Source organism: Sceloporus occidentalis, unplaced genomic scaffold, assembly GCF_023333645.1.
Source record: "Sceloporus occidentalis isolate IW3139 unplaced genomic scaffold, rSceOcc1.0.p SCAF_13, whole genome shotgun sequence".
In the NCBI taxonomy this organism is placed as follows: domain Eukaryota; kingdom Metazoa; phylum Chordata; class Lepidosauria; order Squamata; family Phrynosomatidae; genus Sceloporus; species Sceloporus occidentalis.
Window position 1 is genome coordinate 13138134 of NW_028316993.1, and position 26867 is coordinate 13165000.

At 43.6% G+C, this 26867-nt stretch overlaps 1 protein-coding gene across 1 annotated transcript in view; it reads left to right on the forward strand.

Moving 5' to 3' along the window:
- COL16A1 (collagen type XVI alpha 1 chain) overlaps positions 1-26867 on the forward strand; it is a 121230-nt gene that overhangs the window by 59827 nt on the left and 34536 nt on the right. Inside the window, exons 29-49 of the mRNA XM_089479163.1 lie at positions 84-209; positions 635-670; positions 2689-2796; positions 3535-3657; positions 7331-7384; positions 8067-8108; positions 8204-8239; positions 9461-9514; positions 11971-12039; positions 12165-12218; positions 12767-12793; positions 14160-14225; positions 14428-14481; positions 14625-14678; positions 15538-15591; positions 15915-15950; positions 16901-17011; positions 20039-20074; positions 24008-24091; positions 25144-25188; positions 26071-26115. Of these exons, the coding sequence (XP_089335289.1) occupies positions 84-209; positions 635-670; positions 2689-2796; positions 3535-3657; positions 7331-7384; positions 8067-8108; positions 8204-8239; positions 9461-9514; positions 11971-12039; positions 12165-12218; positions 12767-12793; positions 14160-14225; positions 14428-14481; positions 14625-14678; positions 15538-15591; positions 15915-15950; positions 16901-17011; positions 20039-20074; positions 24008-24091; positions 25144-25188; positions 26071-26115 (1314 nt within the window). The remainder of the gene's footprint in view (positions 1-83; positions 210-634; positions 671-2688; positions 2797-3534; positions 3658-7330; positions 7385-8066; positions 8109-8203; positions 8240-9460; positions 9515-11970; positions 12040-12164; positions 12219-12766; positions 12794-14159; positions 14226-14427; positions 14482-14624; positions 14679-15537; positions 15592-15914; positions 15951-16900; positions 17012-20038; positions 20075-24007; positions 24092-25143; positions 25189-26070; positions 26116-26867) is intronic.

Below are 26867 nucleotides of genomic sequence, written 5' to 3' on the forward strand. Positions count from 1 at the left end.
TGCACTGGAGGACCTAGATATTCCTATGAAATAAGGAAAGAAAGGCACCCCTAATTTCAGTTTGTAACCTTTCTTCTTTTCAGGGAGAGCCTTGCATGGAATGCTCTGCAGCTTCTCTCGAAGGTGGGAAGCCCACTGTGGCCATCCCTGGGCCGCCAGGAGAAAAGGGCGAACCGGGTCTTCCTGGCATCGGACTTCCAGGGAAAGCAGTGAGTGTTTCTTGAGTGTTGTGCTTCATTTGGAAGCAGAGAGGACTGTGAGGAGCCGGTGACCACAGACCTTTGCATGTGTGGAAGAAACGGATTTCTCAGGGCAGGGAAAGGATTTTGGAGCAGGTGGTAGTACAATACATGGTAGGGCATGTGAACGATGAGTAGGAAATAGCTACGGTGGGGTGGCAAAATAGAGCTGGATGGGGAACCCTGGGAATCAGAATCCAGAAAAAGTGAATTTCCCAAGCTCTGTGTAATACCATGCGATAAAAAGAAATACCTCTATTATTTGGCTACTTTGTAGATGTGGTCCATAAAAGGAGTTGCCTTATACAGAAGGACAGGGGAGGCCAAACCCAGTTGTCCAGTCTGAATTGATTTCCCCATTTTATGCCTATGTTTTCTTTTTTGTTCGTTTTCAGGGAAAAGCTGGAGAATCTGGAATGAAAGGACAGAAGGTAAGAAAGTGTTTGAGCAAACTATCAGATTGAATGACCCCAAAGACATTTGCCATTGACAGTTTTCTTGTGTTTTAATGTCTGTCTTCCATATGGTTATGGTTTAATGATGCTATATTTATTTTAATTGGCATGGTGCCTTGATTCCCAGTTTTACCTGAAAGTTGGATTATAGGTGATGATGATGATGAAGATGATGATGACGTTGATGAAGAAGATGATTTATAGCCCGCCTCTCCCTGAAGGGGAGGGTTACAACTATAAAATGACATTACATCATCCCCTTACCCACTTATTAAGAACTTAAAACATAAGATGATGATGATGATGATGATGATGATGATGATGATGATGATGATGATGATGATGATGACGACAACTGGATTGGGTCCAGAGATTGAGAATGAAATCTGGTATTTTCACGGGCCTAGGGTGACCCCCCATGTCAGCAGCATGGCAAACGCACTCCACCTTTTAGTCTAAACTATACAGCAACGGTCCAAAATTCTGGATTCACATCCCTGGACTTTGGTTAACTCCTTTAGTCCTCTAAAGTTCGGAGTAAAGCCCAGAGCGGATTCACCACCCCACTGTGATACTGGAACCGCAAGGCTCCTTTGGGCCAGGAGTGAAACTGGAGGCTCAGAAAAATCCATCTTTAGATATTTTGCATGCTAGGGAGCAACTGCGTTCTAATTTTATTGACCCAATATAATTGGGGGGAAAAATAAGCTACAAATGGGGTAATTAGATAAGGGCTGGAGAAGTACCAGTTCTTTAATGCAGCCGGTTGATGAAAAGCTACAGTAACATACTTAGCGGCTTGAAAACATACACACACCATCTGGTACATTAAGTCTATAAATCATACGGTTAATAATGCCCATTTGGCTAAAGTTATGTAATTTGGAATCCAATTCATTATCCTTTGGTTTTAAGCGCTAGGAGAACTTGTAGTGTTTTTGCATGTGTTTAACTGCACCCTTAAAGTGTAAGAGCGAGCATTAACACTTTTTAGCCAAGGATAGAATAAGGGATTTGTAAAATAAGGAATGTAAGCCGTCTCTTAAATTACTACACCTTGAGAAGGAAGCATCCTAAAATTGTGGTAGTTTATGGTGATATCCATCCATCCATCCATCCATCCATTTCCACAACTGGGATACAGCCTTTGGGCTCCAGCCACTGTTGCCTAGCAACCACCACTACTTCAGAGAAGCCTGTGATGCCTAGCAACCATCGCTAGAGCAGATGCACACCTTCCCCCTAGCAACCGCATTTGGAAGCCTCCCATCCACTGGGTTGCTTGGCAGCCTTGGCAATCGTAATGTTTGTGCATCACTTACAGCAAAAATTAGAAACATTTAATATACTTTAGAACAGTGGTGCTCAGATTGTGGTCCTCCAGTGTTTTGGTCTTCATCTCCCATAATCCTTGACCCTTGGCTGAAGTTGGCTAGGGGTTCTGGGATTTGAAGTCCAAAATACCTGCAGGAGCAACATTTGAGAACCACTTAGTTACCTATCCCTGCCTTAGAGCTTGGACAAGTTACTTTTCCAGGTTCTGTTTATGTTAAATCATACAGATGGGAGGCCAGACTCCATGTTGTTTCCATTGCTCTCTGCAGAAAACTTCTATGGAAGAATTTAAGCTATTTTGTCTTTCACCCAAACCACAAAATCCATCAAACAAAGTCATGTACAAACTAAGATAAGGGAAGATCATGCCTTAGAATGAAGACAGAGGACTGCTATTACCTTTTTGTACCAAATGATGTTGTGAGTTCCCTTGCACCGACATCCGTTCCTTCTTGCAGTTATGTTGCTAACCATTTGCAACTCAGAAAACCTTACAGATCTGCTGCAAATCACCCAGAAAGCTACCATTAGGTTTACCATCTGCCCATCTCTGCTGTAGACAGAGATGGTTTCCCAGGCTATAGGGAATAGAAGAGAGGAGACCAGTCCCCAACGAGTCTCTGTATCTCCTTACAAGTATCCTTCTGTTTTATTCGTAGGGTGATGCAGGGAACCCAGGTGATCCTGGGACACCAGGTACGCCAGGTTTGCCCGGTCTTTCTGGAGACCCTGGTGTCAGAGGGCCATCAGGAGCCAAAGGCGAAAAGGTGAGTAGGGAACAATGGTTTGGTTGGTCGCAACAACCGCCGTATGGCTACCAAGGACTCTAAAATAGTGGTTCTCAAACATTGTTTCTCCAAATGTTTTGTACTTTAGTTCCCAGAATTCCTAGCTATTGGCCAAGGTGCCTGGGGCTTCTGGGAGCTGAAGTCCAAAACCCCTGGAGAAGCAACGATTGGGAACCATTGCTCTAAACAAACTCCTTTTGGTGTGTGCACAACATAAATACATATAAATGCATAAGTTCATACGGAGGACCAAACTCACACACTGTGAACTGTCTCTTGCCATTGTAGACTCATCCTGATAAGGTGGCAATATATTACACAAGAGCTCAAGTCCTGTGTTACATGTGCAGAACATTACACTCCGTACATGAAATAATAATTATTTGTTTTAAATTCTGTTGTAAACTGCCTTGGATTCGATACTGAGTGAAAGATGGGATGCCAATTAATTATGTACACATTGCATCTGAGGAAGTAGACCAAGTCTATAAACGTTTAGACAACTTTTTCTACACAGTTAGTTTCAAAGGTGCGACAAGATGCCATTGCATACTGATATTCCAGACTAACATTCCAGGCTATGTTTCTGATATATACAGAGTTACATAACAGTACATCATTGTAAGAGATACGGGATGGTATTATATCAAACGTTGTCTCTGCTTTTCTGATACATTTCTCTATCTTCTGTCTCTCCTCCTTCATCCTGGCCTACAGGGTGATGCTTGCGACTCCTGTCCCATCTTTACTGGAGACCCTTCTGGTGCCATCGGCATCCCTGGAAAACCTGGACCCAAGGGGGACCGCGGACTTCCAGGTGTGGGCCAGCCAGGAAAGCCTGTAAGTAGCTTTCCACCTCTTCAAATGGCTGTCCTCCTAGAATGACCTGGGATACCTTTACAACTGAATTCTGAACCTCTGGCATCAAAATACCTTCAGGATTTTACAGCCATCCAAAACCCGGTGTGGATTCACTGCCCTCCTGACATGGGAAGAGGACAACTTCAGGTGGCCATCTCAGGTCCCAGGAAGGAGTAAGCTTTATGGGGGTGGCTAGTCATAGAATCATAGAGTTGGAAGAGACCGCAAGGGCCATCCAGTCCAACCCCATTCTGCCATGCAGGAAATCTCAATCAAAGCATCCCCATTGACAGATGGCCATCCAGCCTCTGTTTAAAGACCTCTAAGGAAGGAGACTCCACTACACTCTGAGTCAGAAACCTGTGTGGAGGGTTATTAAATCGATTTACCTCTATCCGGTTTAAAGCTGAATTCGGGCAGCATCCTGATCTTATCAGATTTTTTTGCTGCTGAATCTGCTGCCTGTCCCTGCTTCCAGAGCTGCTTCCAGAACTGCTCTGCTGGCCATTTTATTATGTAATTTGGAATCCAATTCATTATCCTGGATCCGAAAAGAGCCGGGAGGAGCAGCTCTCAAAGCAAGGATGAACCCGGGCAGCAGATTCGGTGGCAAAAAATGTCTGATAAGATCCGGATGCCGCCCGAATTCAGCTTTAAACCAGATAGAAATAAATTAACAACCAATGTAATACACCTCTGTGTCTCAACGCTTGTTGTTTTATTCCTGCCCAGTCTGGCACCCAGGCATTCTTCTTCTGTACATGGAAATGTCCTCTGGCTATCATAGCTAAATGGCATGGCTAAGATCTCCTCCTGCGAATTTATCTAATCCTTTAAGAACGTGCCAGCCACCGTTCTAACAAGCGGTAACAAAATTCATAAGTTAATTATGCATTGTGAAAAGAAAGTGCTTCCTTTCATCCTCCCGGAACCTGCTGCCAGTCAAATTTATTCGATGACATGGTGTTAACTGTCTATTTTTTTATTCCTTTAATTAACTTGGTTTGATTTACATATCGCACCACCTCCATAAAGGCTCTTCTTTGGATAAAAAGTGACCGTCTCTGTTAAGCATGAGAATGTCAAATAATTAGCATTTTTGTGTTCAAGCGCGGTTAGAGAAAGGAGAGGCACCTTTGTTGTCTCCATCAAAGCTGGAAGGGAAGCCGCACTCCAACTCCTATTAAGTTTGGGAATCTAAGTGGTGGTTTTGTGAGATAACTCAGCAGAGACAGCGTTGTGGCTTTGTTCTCACAATCAAACAATGTTCTTTGGCCTTCGTGCCAAACGCAGGCTCTATCTCACACTGGTAGAATCAAGAGATACGCAAGCCCTGTTCTCTCTCTGTGCGTGTGTCCTGCAATTTAATGCATAATGCACCGAAAAAGATGTAGACTTTGTTAACCAGGGCTTGGGATTTCAGTTCCCCAAAAATATTAGGAAAAGAAATTGCTTTCACAGTCCTGGTACAGATGGCATCTTGCGCCTGCCTGGCACCGATTTTAGGGCTTGGCAGAGTGGAGCGTCTGCACACTCCTGAGCCCTACTGTGATGTCCAAGTGCCATCATGGCTCGCCCCTATCCACACGGGGGGTGCCATGATGATGTACAGTCAATGCCGTGTCCAAATGGCGCTGCACCGTGCATATGTCATTGCTGTGCATGAGGGCGCCAATGGCAGCCCAGGTGTGTCCCAGAAAGAACCCCTGGAAGTGGGTTCTTTTTATTCCTCATGGAGGCTGCGCTATTTGGTTGGTGTGGCCTCTATCCAGGGTAAAAACGGGTGGCTGCAGCCACCCTTTTGGGGTAGTCTGTCCAGCCACTTAGTTTTTTGTGGGGTTTTAGGGCTATGAGGCCATGTTCTAGAAGAGTTTATTCCTGATGTTTCACCAGCATCTGTGGCTGGCATCTTCAGAGAATGCATTCTCTGAAGGTGCCAGCCACAGATGCAGGCGAAACGTCAGGAATAAACTCTTCTAGAACGTGGCCACAGAGCCCGATAAACCCACAAAAAACTATGGATGCTGCCCACGAAAGCCTTCGACTTCACAAATTGCTTCCTTTTCTTTTCTTTTCATGGCTAGAAAGGGAAGAAATGCAAGGAATTTTTCAAAACACGTTCACAACCTTGGCACAGCCAAACACCCTTCGAAGAAAATGTCCAATTGATGTACAATTTTTTTCTTAATGGAGAAAACATTTGCACACACACACACACACAATTTTGTACAAGAAAAAAATGGCAGATTTTACAGCAATTGAAACATTTGCACCAAAGTAGTTGTTTTGTGTAAGAAAAAAACAACTAGGGGAATTTTTATTACATAAAAACAATGTTTGAAGAAACCTTTTTTCCCTGCACAAACAGTCCCAAAGTGTGAAAAGTTATGTAAAAATGTACAAATCTCTCATAACATTGTCCATTGTGGGGAAAGGTATTAAAACCATCTCTTCTTCTATGCACTAGTGAAATAAGCAATGATTTATATCCTATTGAAGGAAACCTGAAAGCACAATATCTGGTAAAATCCTTGGAAGAAAGAGCCAGTTCATGATCATCTTTAGAGGAGTAAGGTTTACAATTTAAATTGTCCTTCACTGGTCATTGTTCCTTCCAGCAACTAACAGAATCAGTATGGAAACTAAAGGATATTTATGCAAAGATGCATGGCTTAAACAAGTGGTGTTATTGTGTATTCCTCGGTAAACAATTTTAGAGGCGAGGGTACAGCATGCTAATAGCTTTCATTTGTCAATGATAGCTGGAGTGCAAATAGCTTTTCATGGATTTGGGCTATACAAGGCCAGTAATCTTTTGTTCTAGCAAAAATGCTTTCTGGAGTACTTTTCTTTAAACGCTGGTTTTGCAAAGTCAACTTTCAGATAAATCTATGGAGGAAAATAGACTCCTTGAATTTTTTCTAATAGGTGACTGAATTCAAGATACTGGTGATGACATTTAAAGATTCGGTTTCACAACTGAGTTTTTAATGAATCGCTTCAGCGCAAATGGGAGCCGGGTGCAGATCAGAATCAGTTTATTATGACATGTAGTAAAGCGGAAATGGACGCCCTGCGCAGGAACCGATTCTATTTAAACCGATTAATTTCCCCATGTGAACCACAAGTGGGTTATCTGCATCAGGGACCAGCTTAAATAGAACCAATTCATTTGTGAATGAGAACCATAAGTGGGTTATTTTGATTCAATTCCATGCCAGACAATGCGATTGGAGCAAATGTAGTGGGAACCATGATCCGATGTCGAATCGATCCATTGATTCAGATCGGAAAATGATTTTTCTGTAAGTGGGAATGAGGCCTTGTTTAATTTACTTTTGCTTTTAGCCTGTAAGTGTATTAAACTGTTTATATTGTACGCTACCCTGATACTCCATGATAAATGTCAAGATATAAATATTTTGATAGCTGGATAGATGGCTAGCTGGTTGGCTGGACTGATAGACAGACAGACAGACAGATGAATTGAAAGATGGATGGATGGATGGATGGATGGATGGATGGATGGATGGATGGATAGATAGATAGATGAATAATTTTTTCAACTGGTCTTCAGTTTTGGGGGTGCAGATTTGGAGGAAATTTAAATTATATCTCCTAATTCTTCTGCATGTTCCTCATCCCTCTCCAGGGAAAACCAGGGCTCCCAGGAATTCAAGGACCTCCTGGCTTAAAGGGGCTACAGGTATGTCGGGTTATTGTGTCAGATGTGGGGAGGTTTCAATGATACACGGTCCGTTTGGTCAGAGAGAACAGCTTTTTTCAGATACGTTGCAATGCATGAAGCAGAATAAGGGGTTGGTTGTTAAGCAACCACTTAACATGCTTCCATAACAAAGATGTAAAGGATGCTGAGAAATGTTCTCATCCTATAAGGAGAAAGGGAGGGAATGGGTTCACTTATGTAACATCTTCAGATGTCAGCCAATGTGGCGTAATGGCCTGGATGTTGGACTAGGACTTCAGAGACCAGGGTTCAAATTCTTCACTCAAGGACGAGAACCCAGTGGGTGATCAATAACTTTCATAACGCCACTCATCAGAGAAGATTTTTTTGAAATTATTTGCAAAATAAACGAAAGATGTACATCCTACTCCACATCATCCGTACGGCAAAGGATGCCTTGCAGAGAGGGTGGGATGATAAATGGAACTCTTACATGGGAAGACTTAAAAGCATTGATTTGGAGACTGGTGCAGAGATGCAGGGTCTGGGATGTGAAGAGACACATCAAACCTCACAAAGGAAAGTACAAACACAAAGCCAGCATCCTCTGTTGTGTTTGTTCAAGTAGCCATGGCCTGTGTGGGTTCAATCATGATGGGCATCTCATATTCTCATTAACCTTTCTCTTGCAACTTTCCAGGGAGAGCCAGGTCCCCCAGGAAGAGGGATCCAAGGCCCACAAGTGAGTATCTCCACCTCTCTTGGATATGCCAATGGCTGTCCTTGCTACGTGTTGGGATTAAAATAAGATTTAACTATTTCTCTTCTGTTCCTTAGGGAGAACTAGGGGAGAAAGGCATACCAGGAAATCCTGTAAGTATCTCCTATGTTAAGTTGAAGGCTTTCACGGCCGGCACCCATAGTGTTTTGTGGGTTTTTCGGGCTATGTGGCCATGTTCTAGAAGGGTTTCTTCCTGACGTTTCTCCAGCGTCTGCATTCTCTGAAGATGCCAGCCACAGATGCTGGTGAAACGTCAGGAAGAAATTCTTCTAGAACATGGCCTCATAGCCCTATAAACCCTCAAAAAACTATCTCTTATGTTGCCCGGCCTTGTTTGTCTGAATGCTGTAGTTCTTCAACATGCATTGATTCAGAGGATACCTGATCCAGACTTGTATTTACTTTTGGCTCTTTCACCCTACACTATTAAAGCATTGTGATTCCATTTTAACTGTCATGGTTCCATCTTCTGAAATGTTGGTGTTTGGAGATTAGAAAGGGGTATTACAATTCTCAGCCAGAGAAGTCTAGTTTCTCACCAAAGACCCCAGTATTCCATAAGTTGTTACCTTGGCAGTTAAAATTGGATTGGATAGTATGGAAGAGACCATCGTACAAGGGGCATGTAGCCCTGATGCCCTACCATCCCAGTCCAGAGAAGAGCATGTTGGAGGGAACAGATGGCAGAATGGCTCACCAAAGAGAAATCCAGGGACCAACTCTCCAGTTCCATCTCAGATGAAACTTGGTGTCTCATGAGAGGAGCTGATCTCATGGTTTGGCTTGATAGGGCATGGCTTCATGGGTACTTTTTTCACCATCATAAAATGTCCCAAAAGAGGACACCTCCAGAAGATGTAGATGGGGAACACCACTGAAGTGAGGAATTCCAAGTAGGGATGTATTGAACCCTTTGAAATTAATGACAAGGAAATTCACTGCACAAAATTCTACTTTAATGTTTTTAGACACTTGTAACCAGGGGTGAATCTACACTATAGAAGTCATGCAGTTTGACACCCATTTAACTACCGTGGCTCCATCCTAGAGAATCCTGGGATCTGTAGTTGTTAGGCACCAACACTGTTTGGCAGAGAAAGCTAAAGACATTATAAGATTACCAATCCCTGGATCCATAGACTGGAGCTATAGGACTTAAATTGGACTCAAATTGCATTGCTTCTGCAGTGTAGATGCACACTGGGAAACAGTGTGTGGCAAGATTAGTTTCCATCAAAATGTCCCCTTTCCCCCAGAAGCCGAGTCTCTTCTCTCTGCCTTCTTGTGCTCCTGCTTTGTTTCTCTTTCCGCAGGGACCACCGGGACCTCGAGGACCCCCAGGAAATGCTGGGGAAAAAGGTGGCAAGGTGAGCCTTTGCATGCAGATGGCTTCATTTGCTACAGGGGCGGGTGAGACGCGTTGGCATCTAGGTGCGATTGCTTCAACTTTCATTTCTCATTCATTTCCTGCAAATTGCAACGGGCGGATGCTGATCGTAGATAGCATCTTTCCACCTTCTCATACCATATCTCTTTTTACAAAGATTATTAGTCTCCTCCCAGGCTAACCGTAACATCAAAAACCGCCTCTTCTGTACTGTTCACATCCATTTCCTAGAGCAGGGGTGGATAAAGTAGGAGTAGTAGGTGCGGCAGCCAAATTTCTTCCTTGGGATCTTGCCGGTGCCAAAAATCCCATGCAAATCCAAGGGTGAATTGCCACTCCTAAGATCTTCCAAGAAAGACAGTTCATTCTTTTTTGATGGTCTAGGGAGGCTTCATGATCAAGGGCCACCAAAAAGTTATGGCTGTCTTTTGTCAGTCACTGTAGAGGTTGATATTCTCTTCCTTGCTCCACAGTCCCCAAAGGGCCCCTTTCCAAATGTATGGTAAAGTATGTCCACTTCCCGTTGCATCATGGAATGGTTTGAGCCCTTTGGACAGAAAAGTTCAAGAGTCGTGCTCTTCTTAGCAAAGAAGCCCCTTCTTCCAAAAAGCAATAGGAAGTAATGAGGATAAAATGATTTTTCCAACAAATAAGCATTTACTTTTTCAACAATACAAGAAGCAGGCAAGTTTGGAAAGAGAGATGCTTTCCAAACACCATAATGAGTAGCAGAGATGAATCCTTGTTGACAAGCAACTTTCCCAGTTCTGTTCCAGAAGTACATTGGTGTGGAATGTCCTGCGCATAGAGGCTAGTCTGGCTCAGAGTATGGAAAAATTACTCTCTCTTTTTTTTTTTGAACTACGGGTCCCAGAATCCTTCAGTCGGCATGGATTTTGAGTTTTTACAATTACATTTCCAAGACATGCCGCGGTGCCTCCATCAGCATTATTCCACCATGAGGCTTTTCCCCCCAGAAACATTTAATGTGTCTTACCGCTAAGCTGTTTTTAATCTCGCCGGCTTGTGTTTTTATGCAGCATTATCCTTTCATTGCTATTTTTATGGTTATTGAATTTTCAATTATTGCCATTTCAAGTTGCGAGCCCCTCTGAGAACTTTCTGGTAAGGTGGCCTGTAAACGCCGTCAAATAAAAGCAACACAAACACTGTGAATACCCATGCGTCGCTTTCCCAAAACAAAGCCCACATATCCAGGGTTGCTTTATAAGGAACCTGAGCAGACAGCTGGCATGTGAACAGAATATTATTGTACGATCAATTCGGCAGGAAAGTATAGGCTTCGTTGCTCAAGGTATTGCTTCGGTAAATCAATCGCGTTTGTGATACACAACAAATTATTCAGATCTGTAGCAAGCTTTTCCCTTTTAATGGTGTTGGGAATATGGAGCGCAAGAGCAAGTTCTTATGCAGACATGATTTGCAATCATGATTAAGGATCCTCTTGGCAAACACTGTGCAAACAGGGATCTCCACCAGATCCTGACACCTTGTGCAGAAGTGGAAATAGCTGTGAAAGAATGAATATAGTTTGCACATACCTGCGGATAACATTCCCACACACACATACTAAAATGCCAGCATGGTGTAGTGATTTAAGGGGTTTAAGAACTCAGGAAGAGCTGGGTTCGAATCCCTCCTCAGCCATGAAAACCCACTACGGCTGCATCTCCACTGCAGAAATAATCCAGTTTGGCATTACTTTAACTGCGATGGCTCAATGGATGATTTACTCCAAATTCCCCCTGGACTCACAGTCTCTATTTACATGACACAGGACTGAAACCCTGAATCTGGTGCGGACTGTCTTCACGATGCACTGATTCAGAGCTTCCTCCTTGTTGTTGTTGTGTGGGCCTTCTAGTCATTTCTGACTGTAGTTTGACACCACTTTACTTGCCTTGTTTCAGTGCTGTGGAATCCTGGGATGTATAGTTTGTTGTCACACCGGAGCTATCTGAAAAAGACAGCAAAATATCTCATAAAATTGCCAGTCCCAGACTTTCATGTCGTTCAGACATGGCTGTTCAAGTGCTTGAAATGGCATCATTTCTGCAGTGCAGATGAAGCCTTAGGCCTGTTACAGACTGCCAAAATAAAGCTGCTTCGGGTCTCTTTGGAGGTATGCTATTTAAATGATGCATGGATCCTAAGAGTCCAGAGGTCGTGCCAAAGCCACACTCCATTCCTAAGCACTGGAGTGCAGCTTTGGTGCAGTTTCCGGATTCTTAGGATGCATGCATCATTTAAACAGCATACCTCCAAAGAGACCTGAAGCAGCTTTATTTTGGCAGTCTGTAACAGACCTTAGACTTCTTTTTTCCAGACTGGAGGGACCCTGGCTTTGGAACAATTAGGAAGGCAGAATGCGCTCAGCTTTGTTTTTGTAACCATGTTCTTGTTTTATATATATAGGGATCTCCAGGTCTTAAAGGTGCCACAGGTCTCCCTGGGCCTCCAGGTGCCAGCATCACTGGCCCGCCGGTAAGTGGAAAGCCTCTCCTTCTGCTTTGTGGCTGTCTTTTTGTAACTAGGAGACTCCTAAAGCTCCCAGGTTCCAGCGTGGCCTGTTTTGTAACTTCCCACGTTGTCTTCATCTTCTCCTCCAGGGTCCAGAAGGCCAAAGTGGCCCCCCGGGAGCTCCTGGCCCCAGTGGTTTAACGGTAGGTAAGCTGCAGCTCTGTATGCTTTCAAGGGGGGTTTATGTTTGGAAACGAGTCGGAAATCTTGTCCAGTTATCTGGTTGCACCAGGTTTTGAATTTCTTTGGATCCCACCCACCCCAACTCTGACAATCCCTTTTCTGGCAAAAACAAGCGCTGACCTTCGAATCCTCAAAACATGTGGGACCTGATACCAGTCCTATCAGATAACACATTGCAACAGAAGTTTCCCTAGTTGGACATTTCGTCAGAGAAGCCCCTGCAAAATGGTAATGCAAAAATGAGCAAGGTTTGAGCCATGTCACACACACCACACATACACACATGGCCCCCGGGCTGAAAGAGGTGGCTCTTGCAATCCAAAAATGCCTTTATGGGCCTCTGAGCTTCTTGGATGCTCTGCAAACTGAGTGGTGGTGAGCAGAACAAGCCCTAGGCCTGAGTCCCAAAGTTAGACCTGGTCATCATTTGGTGTTTTTCATCACCACTGTGTTGCATCAATACAAAATTCTGTATTAACTCACTTTCTTCTTTTACTTTGCTCTCTAGGGTGAAAAGGGAGCCAGGGGCGAGAAGGTGAGTTACTTTCTTTTGCACCCATTCCAAGTTTGGGAACGCTCTCCTATCATCAGCCTCTGGTTTGGAAGGTTTTCCACGTGGTGCATCACTGTCTACAATAAATAGATGTTATCTTCAAAGATATAGCCGTGTTAGTCTGTCAAATCAGTATGTAGAGAGACCTTGCAACACCTTTGAGACTAACTGAAAGAAAGATGTTGGCAGCTTGAGCTTTCCTAGACTTCAGTTTACATCCTCAAATGCATCTTTCTTTCACTTACTCTCAACTTCTTTGTTCCAGTTAGTCTCAAAGGTGCTACAAGATCTCTCTACATAGATGTTATCTCATCATGTGTTGTACATAATCTTCACAATTCTTACCTTTGAAAGAAACTAGGGTTGTGGGATCCCAAATTCCATTTTTCTGTAGACTGGAGGTGTTGCTGTACCACCACCGACCCCTGAGTCTTAGTTATGCAAGTAATCCAGTGGCTGGCAGGTGGTGACTTCCACGTCAATGGGATGGTGATCCCTCACCACATTTTTGTTTCAACCTTAAAGAAGTCATCCAAATTGCTGCACTCTTTACATCTTCAGAATAGATACAACACTGGGATAAAAACATAGAATCATAGAATGAGAAGGAACTGCAAGGGCTATTTAGTCTAACTCAGTCATTTCCAAACTCTGGTTCTCCAGGTGTTTTGGACGTCAGGTCCCAGAAGCCTCAGCCATCTTGACCAATGGTCTGGGATTCTGTGACCCAGAGTCCAAAACACCTGGAAGGCCAAAATTTGGGAATTACTGGTCTAACTGCATGCACCATCTAGTCAATGCAGGAACACACAGCTAAAACACTCCTGAAAGATGGCCATCTAACCTCTGTTTAAAGATAACCCCCAAAGAAAAAGTCCACCTCCCTCTGAGGCAGTCTATTCTATCTTCAAACAGCTCTTACAGTCAGGTTTGTTGTGCACCTTCAAGTCATTTCTGACTTATGGTGACCCAAAGACAAACCTCTCATGGGGTTTTCTTGGCAAGGTGTGTTCCAGAGAAGGTTTGCCATTGCTTTCTCCTGAGCTTGAGAGTCACTGACTTGTCCATGATCACCCAGTGGGTTTCCATGGTTGAGTGAGAATTTGAACCCCTATCTCCAGGATTGTAGTCCAACACTCAAACTCCTGAATCATGCTTTCTCTCAAGCTCCTTTATAGTTTAGATGAGATCCTGAGATAGATTTACTATTCCATTGACATGGGGTGCCACCAGCAAGTTGAGCCATGAATCCAGCAGCCAAAGGTCTCCTGTAGCATTACATCCATGCATTCGTTCATCACACGTGGTGCTCTTACTCTTCCCTCCCCACCATCTTTTATCTTCCCAGGGAGATGCTGGAGAATGCACCTGCCAGCCTGGCTCTCGCATGGACCCCAGTTTGGTTGGTCTGCCGGTAAGCGTCACTTCACACTCCCACTTCCCCCAAAGGCCCCTTTTCGGGGTGATTTGCTACCAGGCTGGATGGTGATTCAAGCCGCCCGTGTGTCCCTCCCATCCTCCGCTCAAGCGCTCAACGCCTTTGCTGCTCTGGAGGCCAGGCCGACCTGTGTCCTGCTTGGCTCTTTGCTAAACGCTCTCCCCTTTTGGACCCGCAGGGTGCCCCAGGACTGTGGATCGGGACTTCCTGGCAGCCTCAGCCAGGCCCTCAGGTGTGTGTGGGTGTGGATGTGCATGCTTGCTCCCCTGTGCGTGGCAACCTTGGCTCCTCCATCCCCCATTGGCTCACTCTCACATATATACACACATCACTCCCATAAGAGTTTGTTCCTCTCCTTTTCTTCCACTACTACAGGGACCACCAGGTGCTCCGGGACCACCAGGACCACCAGGAGCTCCAGGTAGACAGGTCAGTGATGGTGATATTTTCTTGGTGCCATCAAGTTAGCTTCAACATCTGGTGATCTTATGGATGAAATTGCTCCACGAGATCCTGAACAGCCTTGCTCAGGTCTTGCAAACTCAAGGCAACCATGGCTTCCTTGATTGAATCAGTCTGTCTTTTAATGCACTCTTCTTTCACCTTCCACTTTACCAAGCACTATATCTTTTTCAATGAGCCATGCTGTCCCATGAAATATCCAAGGTTCAATGGCTTCTGTTTGGTACCAGGGAAGAGTTCAGGCTTGATATGCTCTCAGACCCATTTGTAGGTCTTCTCGGCAGTCCTTCGTATCTGCAGAACTCTCCTCCAGCACCATATTTCAAATAAATGGATCCTTTTCCTTTCAGCTTCCCATCTTGACCACATTCTGGTACTACTTGTCCTGATTTTTACTTGTATGAAATGTTAGAGGCTAGGAAGTAGTCAGTGGGACTACTTCCTCAGAGTGCTAGGAACACAGCTACGTCTGGTGGAGCTTCTGGCAGATCAATATAGGATCTGGACGTTTCCATTTGGACACCCTGCCATTAAGTGGTCAGATTAAAGGGATGATCAGGGTCTAAGGACAAGGTTAAGGAGCTGGGAAATCATGGAGGGGTATGTTCTGAGGTGTGCCAAAAGAACAGCAGAGTTTGGAACCAGTCAAACCATTTTATAGCATCTAACCATGGGTTCTTCTAGAGCATAAGTCTGAAGTTCAATGTTCTGGCCCTTCACAGGGTCCCAGCTACTAACAACCATCAGGCTCCCTTTGAGGTAGCAAGGGTCACATCAAGGGATGGCAATTTAATGACAAATATTCAAAGTTTCTCCTTGCCTTTAGGGCATCCCAGGACACAATGGCTTGCCAGGACTGCCTGGGTCGGCGGGAGACTTGGTAGGTAAAAGACTGTGGTGTCCACCTTTCCCTGCTCTTGCTCAGGCTTGCAGTGAAGGCTGTCCCTTCCTTTGCTCTGCTGATTCCCAAAGCCTCCTCTTCTAAAAAAAGAAGAGAGTGCAGAAAAGAAGGTTTTAACAAAGAAGAATTTGAAGAGCAGTGATGAGGAGGGAAGCCTTGAAGCGTTCACCCTGCTTTGGCTGGGAAAAAACAACCCTAGAAGCTCGTCATTCCACTTTTTATGTTGTTAAAATGAACATGAAGGAGGAGGATTGCCTGTGTCCATTGGCTTCTTATTTTTCTTCTCTGTTTCTCACTTCCAGGGGCCATTGGCTGCTGAAAGCATTGACATCTTTAAGGTAGGTGAAAAGGACTTCTCAAACTGACTTTTTTTTTCTTTTTAAAAACTGTTGTATGCAAAATGTAAGAACCTGGGATTGCGGCAGTTTTGGGGAGGGAGTGGGATTGTGCTCCAAAGAGCACTTCAACTAGAGGACTGTCAGAGATGTTTCAGGAACTGATCAATCCTACCTTAGAAAAGATAGCTAATGTTGGGTGCCTTCAAGTCAACTCTGACTTATGCCAAGCCTATCCTAGAGTTTCCTTTGCTCAGAGGAGGTTTGCCAATGTCTTCCTCTTGGGCTGAGAAAGCATGACTTGCCTAAGGTCACCTAGTGGGTTTCCATGGCGGAGCAGTTATTCGCACTTGGGTCTCTCTTTCCACTGCCTGCTCTTACCATTGGGCTATAGTAATGAATTAAACCAAGAATGGGCAACTGCAATGGGGATGGGGGACAATTTTCAGCACCTTCCCAGGTCACATCCAAAGTGATGCCATGCCACTTCCAGCCACTATTTTGTACTATTTGGGGGGCTGATTTCAGCCATTTCACATCTATTTGAGCAGTGCTGGGGGTCTGTGCAAGTGGGTGAGTGAAACCAGCATGGTTTGGGGGGCTGCATTGGGCCATTTGGGTGTGAAAAATCACTTGAAAATCAAGCAGAACTTTAAACAAAAACAATGGGGGGCTTGGGGGGTTGTCTATGGGAGCTCAGAGGGTTGGTGTTACTGCATGGTTTGTGCGCACTCGCCCTTGCTGAGAGATCTGTCAATGCATGGTCCAGTGCAGAAACTACCAGACCTACCTGTTTATGTCCCGATTGGAGCTGGCAGGGCTTTCCTTCATCCCCCATGGCTCATGTATCATTCACAAGACAAACGGCACAATCGATCTTGGGAAAGCAGTGAGGAATTGTATTTTATTTTATTTGCATCTTATGGTATTTTTTTGCTTTCTCGTGGCAACAGATTTGCAGAGATTGTGCTCAGAACCCGTCTTCCCAAGTCTCCAATGGAGTCAAAGGGGAAAAAGGTGACCAGGGCATGCCTGGGGCCCCAGGTATCGATAACTGCGCACGGGTGAGTAACTTTGGGTTCAAGGAGAAGGCGTTGAAAAACACTGTGAACCAGGGGTCCATTCATACTACGCCAGTGCAGTCGACCCTCCACAGTCACTCATATTGCATCCATGGATTCAGCCATCAACAACCAAAAATTGTTTTCCTAAAACCAGAGTTTGGTTTTGCCATTTTATGCGAGGGACACCATTTTACTACACCATTGTATTTAAAGGGAATTGAGCATCTGTGAGTTTTGGTATCGATGGTGGGAACCAAACCCAGTATACCAAGAACCATGATTCCACTTTAACTGTTATGGCTTCATCCTGTATAATCATAGGCTTTATAGTTTGGTGGTGAGGCACTAGGGCTTTGTGGCTGGGAATCCCAAATGCCTTTCCTTAACTCCAAACGTTAGGAGTCCAGGACTAAATTATATATGAATAACAGCAATACAATTGTATAGTGCGAAGGACCTTGCAATAAGGGCTGCATCGTCACTGTAGAAATAATCCAGTTTGATACCATTTTAACTGCCAAAGCTCAGAGCGATGGAATTCTGGGAGTTGTAGTTTGCTGCGGCACCAGAGCTGTCAGACAGAGAAGGCTAAATGTCTCACAAAACTCCCAGAATTCCATAGCACTGAACCCTAGCAGTCAAAGTGGTGTCAATCTGGATTATTTCTGCAGGGCGGATGCAGCCAAGGTTGGCCTATAGAGTCATAGAATGGAAACAGCCACCAAATCCTGGTCAGTTTAATAATAGTAATAATAATAATATTTTATTTATAGCCCGCCTCTCCATCAGGATAGAAGCAGCTTACAATAAAGATAAAATAGAATATAACAATATAAGAGAACTCAAGCTAAAAAATCTTTTTGAAGACATCCTTAGAAAATGGTGCAAAATTGTTCATGGTCTTACTATGTTTCCAGGAAACCTTTTTCCCCCCTTTTTTTTGACATAGGAATGAATAATTACAAATATTCTTTCAATCCCAAGTAAATGCAAAAGCCTCAGTGAATATTGCTATTTAGCAGCAATTCATTTAAAAAGAAAACATTCGTATTATCTGTTCTGTCATAAAACAATTACAAAGGCATGCAACTCCTAACTATTCCAACCTTTCATAATATACCATTCCTTTTCTCATTTTACTGCAATCCTATTCTTTCTTCCTTTTCACGACAAATCATTATAAGATCGTAATGATCTATCATAGGGAAGCAGAAGCCGAAATGTGTGGGTTTTTTTATTACATTTAAATAGTTCTGCTTGTTAATCACACTAATAAATATCTATCATTATAAAATTATACCTAACAGATGGTTCTACGTCTGCTATTTCTTTCGCAGTAATCAAAATTCATTTTCTTATTAAAATACATTAAACACAGAATAAAAGAATCAACATAAAGTTATGCATAAAAGACGTAGTACTCAACTAGCCTACATGAATCATTTGACTGTTACCAAAAAGTGATCGTTTTCAAACCTTTCCTCTGTTGGTCCGATCAAAAATACACTCACAGATCATCCAATTCAACCCAGATTCATGACCATTTGCTAGGTCTTAACTGCAATAGAGATCACCTTATCTACAGAGAAGCTATTAATTTTGAAATATTGATCACTATCCAGACCTTATTTTCAAATTATCTACTCAGTGTAGTCTCCAGTTCTCCCTCACCTCTACTAGCATTGGTAATATTTTGGAAGATGAGTTAGAACATATACAGGTTGCGTCTCCCTTATCCAAAATGCTTGCGACCAGAAGTGTTTTGGATTTTGGAATATTTGCATATACATAATGTGATATCTTGGAGATGAGACCCAAGGCTAAACATAAACATAGCCTGAAGCTACCTTTATACACAATATTACCTTAATAATTTTACGCATGAAACAAAGTTTATGTACATCGAACCATCAGAAAGGTCTCCGCATTCTATCCTATCTCCGCATCCTATGCGGACGATTTTGGAGTGTTTCTGGTTTCAGACTTCTGGATAAGAGATACTCAACCTGTATTAGAAGAGTCAGGTATCTGAAAAGGTCTGCAAATATTTGTTTCAGTTCAATGACACTTCTTCTGATAATTCTGTGTAAAGTGTAGAGCTGGGTAGTTCTCTGGATGTTAGGTTGCAACTGCCATCATTCCTGGCTTTACCAGTGGCTGTGTTGGTAACTTGGGACTAATGGGAGTAGCAGTCAAAAACCTCTGGAGAGCCACAAGTGTCTTATATATGTTATACAGCATGAGGAAGCCCTCATATAAAGCTACTGAAGCAAGTCATTTCTGACACTACTAAATCTAAGTATGGCTGTTTCCCGTGCAAAACAATCTGTGCGAATTTTGCGCAGAATAAGTCCTGAATTCCAAAGAGGCTTTGAAAACTGTATGGTTTTGGATGACTTTCTTGCAACAGCGGGATAATGGTTAAAACTGTTCATTGTTTCCTTTGAGAAGACACATAGTGAAGAATCACATCCCTGCCCTGAAAGTTTTACTGGAATGAGGGGCCATGTTGTGTGATCCAATAATGACATCTAAAGTTTTTTGGTGGGTTTTTTGGGCTATGTGGCCATGTTCTAGAAGAGTTTATTCCTGACGTTTTGCCAGCATCTGTGGCTGGCATCTTCAGAGAACTCGCAAACTTTGTGTGAAGATGCCAAAGCCACAGATGCTGGTGAAACGTCAGGAATAAACTCTTCTAGAACATGGCCACATAGACTGAAAAATCCACAAAAAACTATGGATGCCGGCCATGAAAGGCTTCGACTTCACAATGACATCTAAGATTCCTTGGCTTGCCACAGAGGAGGAACAAATCTTGGATCTCTCCATGACTATGTCTGATCCATGATTTGCATTGTTCTATCCATGGGAATGTTGCAATGGGACCTGGGATAGGCATCCCTTGGGTTGCCAATGTCAGTCCTTTTATTTATCCCACATTTTGGGAAATGCTAAGCTTTGCTGGTAAATCACACCACACGTTCTTGGTTACAAACTGAACTTTCTCTGCCTTTCTTTGACTTTCAGTGCTTTGCCCAGTTCCCCAGAGCAGAAGAGGCTCGGGTGAGTAACGTTCTTGGCCGCGCACCCGTGCGGAAGGACGCACGGGGAGGATAAAAGCAAAATAAATGCCTGTAGTACATAAACAAGCAATGCTTCACTGCCACTGAAGAATATGCACTAAAAGCACATGACATATGGGCCAGGTGATGATCATCAGTTGGCAAAAATGTCCCTTTTGTCCCGCTCCCATCCGCAGAGGTATGCGCCCAGAACAAAACAACAATCTGCCTTGATGGGGTTTCAGGTTTTTTAATCCTCATTTTATAAAATTATTCGATTTTCCCGTTAGCTCCATTGTTTTAGCCTCACTTTCCAGCAAACGCTCTTCGGAATCTGATGGATAGTTTGGAAGCTATTGATGAGAAGAAGAAGAGGAACAGCTTTTAAAAGGAAGTAACTTTTAGACTAAATGATTTCTTTTTGCATGAGCTCATGCAGTAAAGTGATTTCAGCGTTGGACTAAGACTCTGGGAAACCAGGGTTCAAATCTCCACTTGGCCATGGAAACTCACTGGATGATCTTGGGCAAACCACATTCTCTCAGCCTCAGAGGAAGGCAATGGCAAAACTTCACTGAAGACATTTGTTCAAGAAAGCCCTAGGATAGGGTTGCCATAAGTCTCTCAACCAACATCGTGTGGTGGTTTGAGCATTGGACTAGGACTTAGGGAAACTGAGGTTCAAATTCGCACTCAGCCCTAGAAACCCACTGAGTGATCTTGTATATGTGATACTCTTTCAACCTTAAAAAAGGCAATGCAAAACCTCCTGTAAAGGAACTTTATCAAGAAACCCTCATATCCATTGGGGCTACTGAATGATCTTGGGCCATAGGATAGCAGTGCCATAATTTGCGGCTGACTCAAAGGCACATAACTACAATGTGTGTCTTTCTGTTAAAACAGTGCTTCTCAACCTTCCTAATGCTGCGACCCTTTAATGCAGTTCCTCATATGGTTGGTGACCCCCAACCATAACATTATTTTCGTCTCAGTTCCTAAGACCATTGGAAATATGCGTTTTCCGATGGTCTTAGGTGACTCCTGTGAAAGGGTCGTTCAACCCTAAAGGGGTTGCAACCCATAGGTTGGGAAGTGCTGCATTAAAACCTTATGATAGGATCAAGCCAGAGTCAACCTGAATGCGTGCTACAACAGCTGCAGTATAAACCATGTATCTGCAGGACTGATACCCAGTTTCCTTTACCCATATCTGAAAAAAGATGGTCTCTCTAGGCATCTGGAGACCCACCCACACAACTCTATAGCCAACTGGAAATATACGGTTTGGTATTACCCACGATTTTCACAGCGGTGAGTCTAGGAAAGTATCCCCCATGGATATGGGGGTTGTAATGGAAGCCGCAAAAGCTCATGCTAAAATAAATCAGTTAGTCTTAAAGATGCCCCAGGGTTCAATGTTGTCTTCTTCCCTTTCTCTTTATATGAACTAACATGGGTTGTGGCCGCCGATGTCTTCCATGTCTGTGGAGTAGTAAGTCCCCACTTGGTTTTAAGGGGTCAGAGGTGCTTCCCAAGGTCCCAAACCTATTTGGAGAGGACAGAATGTGAGGTGGATTCACCAGCCCCATCATAGACATGGAAGCCACCATCTGCCTCTGAACACAAGTATATAACAAGTATAATTTCCAGAGAAATACGAAAGTTACTTTTTGAGCTGCAATTCCTAGAATTTCTAGGAGGTTCACTCCAAAAAAAGGTAAGATTCCCAGGCTCTGAAATTTTTTAAACTCTTTCACATAGTTTTGAAGGTAGCTTGGGCACATTATCATGCTGTGCCGAAATCTGATAAATTAGATTTGGTCAGGAGAAGCAAGGGTGAATTGCCAAGGGAGGGATAAGTCCAGAAAATATTTAATGCTCTCTTAGTTGCAATGCTTGCTACTCTGTGTGCGAAATACAATGAGGGTGATAGGTTAATCCATTTAACAAGAGGAATAAAAGACATCCCCTGTACTGCAGGAAAAAAGGCTGTGCCAAGAATTAAACATATTCCATTTCTTCATTGTATACTTACCTAACTAAGCACCGAAGGATTTGAAGCAAAGAATGGATAAAATAGAAAGAGATGGGATGTCATATATGTTTTTTAAATAGCAAATATAATGCCACTGATGGTGGAGGGTTGCCTTTATATATATGCCGCCTCTCCCGCAGGATCAAGGCGGCTTACAATATCAAATAAAATGCAATATAAAACACAACATATAATAAAATGCATTCTACTATCCCCCCCCCCCCCAACTATACTATAATATAATAACATAAACCATTAAAACCATTAAAATAGTCAACAGCTAACTATCATGGCTCCATCCTATCTTATCCTGGGATTTGCACTTTGTTGTAGCACCAGAGCTCTCTGAGAGCGAAGGCTAAATATCAACACAAAACTACAGATCCCAGAATTCCATCGCATTGAGCCATGGCAGTTAAAGTGGTGCCAAACTGCATTAATTCTGCAGTGGAGATGCAGCCTTGAAATAATAACCCCACTTCCATCATTTTGGAACCAAGGCCACTGTGTTTCTCATTAAAATAATTTGTTGGAAACCGACTAACAGAGCTCTTCCTTCTTTATCTAGCTCAGATGTTTAGGACGAGTCTAAGTATAGAAATATTTTGTCTGCAGTCAACAGTGGAGATAAATAAAGCATCCAAAGCAGCTGTGACTAATGCACTGATTCAGTCCCATTATGTGTTCTGGAAGATGTAGACTTCCTAGACTAGTTCCAGATGACTGATCTAATCTGTTATAGGTTCTGGCACACAATTCCGGCCTAGTTCCAACCGGAGATCCATCCAATGAGCCGAGCTGCCTTCTGCTCAAATGATGGGATCTTATCTCTGGTGATCATCTGCAATTTTATCATACGGCCATCAGGACTCCGTCAGCGGAGGTTTCCATCTGCTTGTTTGCTTGAAAGGAATTCAAATAGACGTTCCGGTGCTCTGAGGTTTTGTGTAAATTCGGGCTTACTGGAAACAGCAAAGAGAAAGAGAGTGAAACGCTTCATTCTCATGACCCATGTCTTTGATAACGTCTCTGTTCAGCTCTTTTAAAGGTCTGGGGGAGGAATGGAAATCTCTTGAGTAATTGACACTTGCATCACAACTGAGTTAGCAGCAAAAGGAAAACCTTCCTCCAACTGGTATTGCTCTATGTGAGGAAACTGCAAAGAACCCTACTCATTCTGGCCAGGATTCTACCTTGGGATGGCACAAGCTAAATCTCTGTTTGTAGATTTACACATGGAGGTCCGGTTGCACTTAGGGACATAGGCACGCGTAAGACGAATTACACATGACAGGCCAAAAAGTCTCGGTTGTTCAACAGACACGTTCTACTGATAGCAATGGAAGTAGTGTTGCACAGACAGCATGCTCATCTGTACTTTGCACGTTGCACGTTGCACGTTGTGCATTGTGGTTGTGCATCTTATACTTTGCATTGCAGTTGCGTATCATGTATTGTTCATTGTGCAATAGCACCCAGTCGTTGACATGTGTCGTGCAATTTTGCTATACCAGACAGGATTTGTGTAGTGCTTGTGGAGCATATTTCTGCATGTTGGTGTTTATCTTGGAGTGATGGACTGAGACTTAATTGTGCCACACATCCCTTGTGTTGACTGGCAGTGTTGCTCAAGACACCAAAATGTGCGACTGAATGCACAATCGAACGTGCATGTCTCTCCATGAGCAATGCGTATCAGTGCACAATGTGTGCCAAGCATACGGTACATCTGCATGCACTATTCCGCAACCTTGAAGTGAATGTGGACATTCTGCCTTTGGACTAAAATGTCTGAGCCCTTCGCTAGGGGAACTCTCACACATAGAAGACATAGATATGATTCTGGCCTTGGGACAGTTAAAATTGTCTCTCAGTGCATCTTGTCTTTCCTTTTAGGGCGACAGCGACAATGACCAAGATTGTCCTGGAGGTCCTGGCCTTCCAGGGGTTCCTGGTTTACCTGGTGACAGGGGAGAGCAGGTAATGCCACCTGAAGACTCTGGCCAAGGGTGGGCAACTCTGTGAGGTCCAGGGACCAACTACTCTATGCACTAACCTTTCCCTTAGAGGCCACCTCCCTGATATCCTACCCAAATGCCTCCTGAATGCCTCTATTTTCACCCTTTCCAAAATGGCAACAGGACCATTCCCACCATTTTGGAATCATGCTTGTGATGGAAGGAGCAGATAGAGACATTTGGGGTTGATAATGGGGTTCTGTGGGCTTTGGGAGCTTTGGAGGCAGTGGTATGGATATGGAGGCTGTGGTTCAATTTTCTGAAGTCACTCCAATTTATTTATTTAAAAATGGGAAATATCGGGGACTAGCAATGGGCTCCAAGAGCTACAGAAATGAGGTCAAGGAACTACATGCCACCCATAGACTACACATACACACACACCATGCATGCCCTAAGCCTCAATGAAGCTCTCACACGTTCTTGAGAGATGTCCCACCACCATCACAAGCACGGTTGTTGGGGACACAAGAGGGGATCGTCCCAGTGGCTGCCCCTAGATGTTGGAACAGGCTCTTAAAACGGACAAAAAATGGGCTTGGGGGTGCTGTTTGGTTTTAACTGAACTGTTTTAAAAAGCTTTTCTCTTTTTTTAAATTGCACTTTATTTTTTAACATGTGATTTGTTTTAATACTGTAATAGTTTGGTTCTATTTTAATGCACACTTTTTGTCCATTTTTCACTGTATTATTAATTTTAAATGATGAGACACTTTGAGTTCCAATTTTCAGGGAGCAAGTGGATGATGATGGTGGTGGTGGTGGTGGTGGTGATAGCAGCAGGCAGCATGGTACAGCTGTTTGACTACAACTCTAGAGATCAGGATTCAGTTTCCCACTTGGCCATGGAAACCCAAAGCACTCATACACACTTTGCCCCAGAAAACTCCATGATAGATTCACTTTAGGGTCTCCATAAGTCAGAAACAACTTGAAGGCACACAACACCAGCAAACAACATGAACAACAACAATAATAACCTTTTTTTGTCTCTTGGCTTTTCCTTTTCTCCAGGGACCACCAGGTTCAAGAGGCTCTCCAGGACCCCCTGGGCCAGTTGTGAGTAGATCCATTTGGCCTGGGCACCCCTCTTACCTTTCTCTTCTCCCTCAGCCCTCCCCATCCCCAGTACCTTTCTTCATCTTTTACCACCACAATCTGAGGCCTATCTAAGAAGATGAGAAGTGAGGATAGAAAAGCCTACTTACCTTCCCCTTTTGGGTGTGCTCCATGGTATAGATTTGGCCTTTTGCAACCAGGACCACTCCAGCCCCTAAAGAACTCTGATTTCATAAAAGAGAGGGAAGGAATGGTCAAGACTAGGGATGAAAAGAGTATTAAACAATATTTGAAAAATCATTAAAAAAATTATTTCCAAGTATTAAGAAGAATCCTAGATGGGTGAAAATTTTCGCAGTTCAGAAATTCTGCTGCGTCAAATTCACGCATGGTTGTTTTGCATAGAAAATGGCATTTTCTGCACAGGGAATAATATTTTTGGGTTTGAATATTATTTTCCGTCACAAAAAAGTGCCATTTCCTGTGCAAGACAATCAAAGGCGAATTTTGCGCAGACTAAATCCCAAGTTGCGGATAGCCTTTGGAAACTACGTGGTTTTCCAAGATTTTGTTGCAGCAGGAAAACAATTGTTGAAATCACCTGTCACTTCCTTCATGGAGAAACATAGTCAAGAATTGCTTGCCCAGTCAAATATCAGTTTTCCAGGTAGCCTTGCTTTGAGGGGGAAGCACCAATGCTTACTTTGGAAAGGTGAGTCCCGTTCTTCTTACCATAGAAGTGAATGCAGTCTCACCAAGAAAGCCGTGATCTCTTTCAAGCCAAACCTTTCCTCCCCATTCCTCCCTCCTTCTTCTTTGCCCACCTTCCATGATCTACCCAATGTGATTGCCAAGGTATGACTCCACTGTTTCTTCCCGTAGGGAACCCCAGGTTTTCCTGGAACACCTGGTGCACCTGGATTACCTGTAAGAATCCCATTGTAGCACGTGCTGTGTGCAGTCCGTTGTCTCTGCCGCTTGTTTGCCTTCTCCATCCCTCCTTCCCTGGCCCCTCTTTCTCCAGGTTCTGTATCTAATATCACAGCCAACCTCTCCCTCCCCATGTGCACTTGGCCATCTAATCTAAAAGCCTTTTCCCCCTGAACCCTCCACCAGCCTCTACATGGATATGGGGCAACAACCCCAGACAGCCATTCATCTGTAGATGTGGTCTACAGAAGACATGGGGTTCTGATCTGGGATTGTGCCCTTGTCTCCATAGGGGCAGGCTCCTTGATCAGGGCAACTGTATGGCATCCCTGTGCCCTAGGCTCATATTAACATGGGCCTAAACCCAATTGCTTGACCTTGCTAGAGGAGATTCCTGCAAATGTGAGCTTAAACCTAGCTGTTTATCCCAACCAGAGCAGACACTTTGAATCATAGAGTTCAGTTGAATTTACATGAGTGTTGACTTACCAGATTCCCATTGATTCATTGGGTCTACAATCGTTGGGATGGATGATTAAATTTAGGGCAGGACTGGGAATCCTGACCACTTCCCAGTGTTGTTGGTTGCAGTTCCCAGCATCCATCAACATTGGCTAGGGAAGCTGGGACTCACAGGTCTAAATTCTGTTGCTGGTTCTGACTAGAGTAGAATCAACTGGATTTACCTTCATGTCAATTCACAGTTCAACAAATGATTTTACTCTAGTTGAGACTAACTCACAGGATGA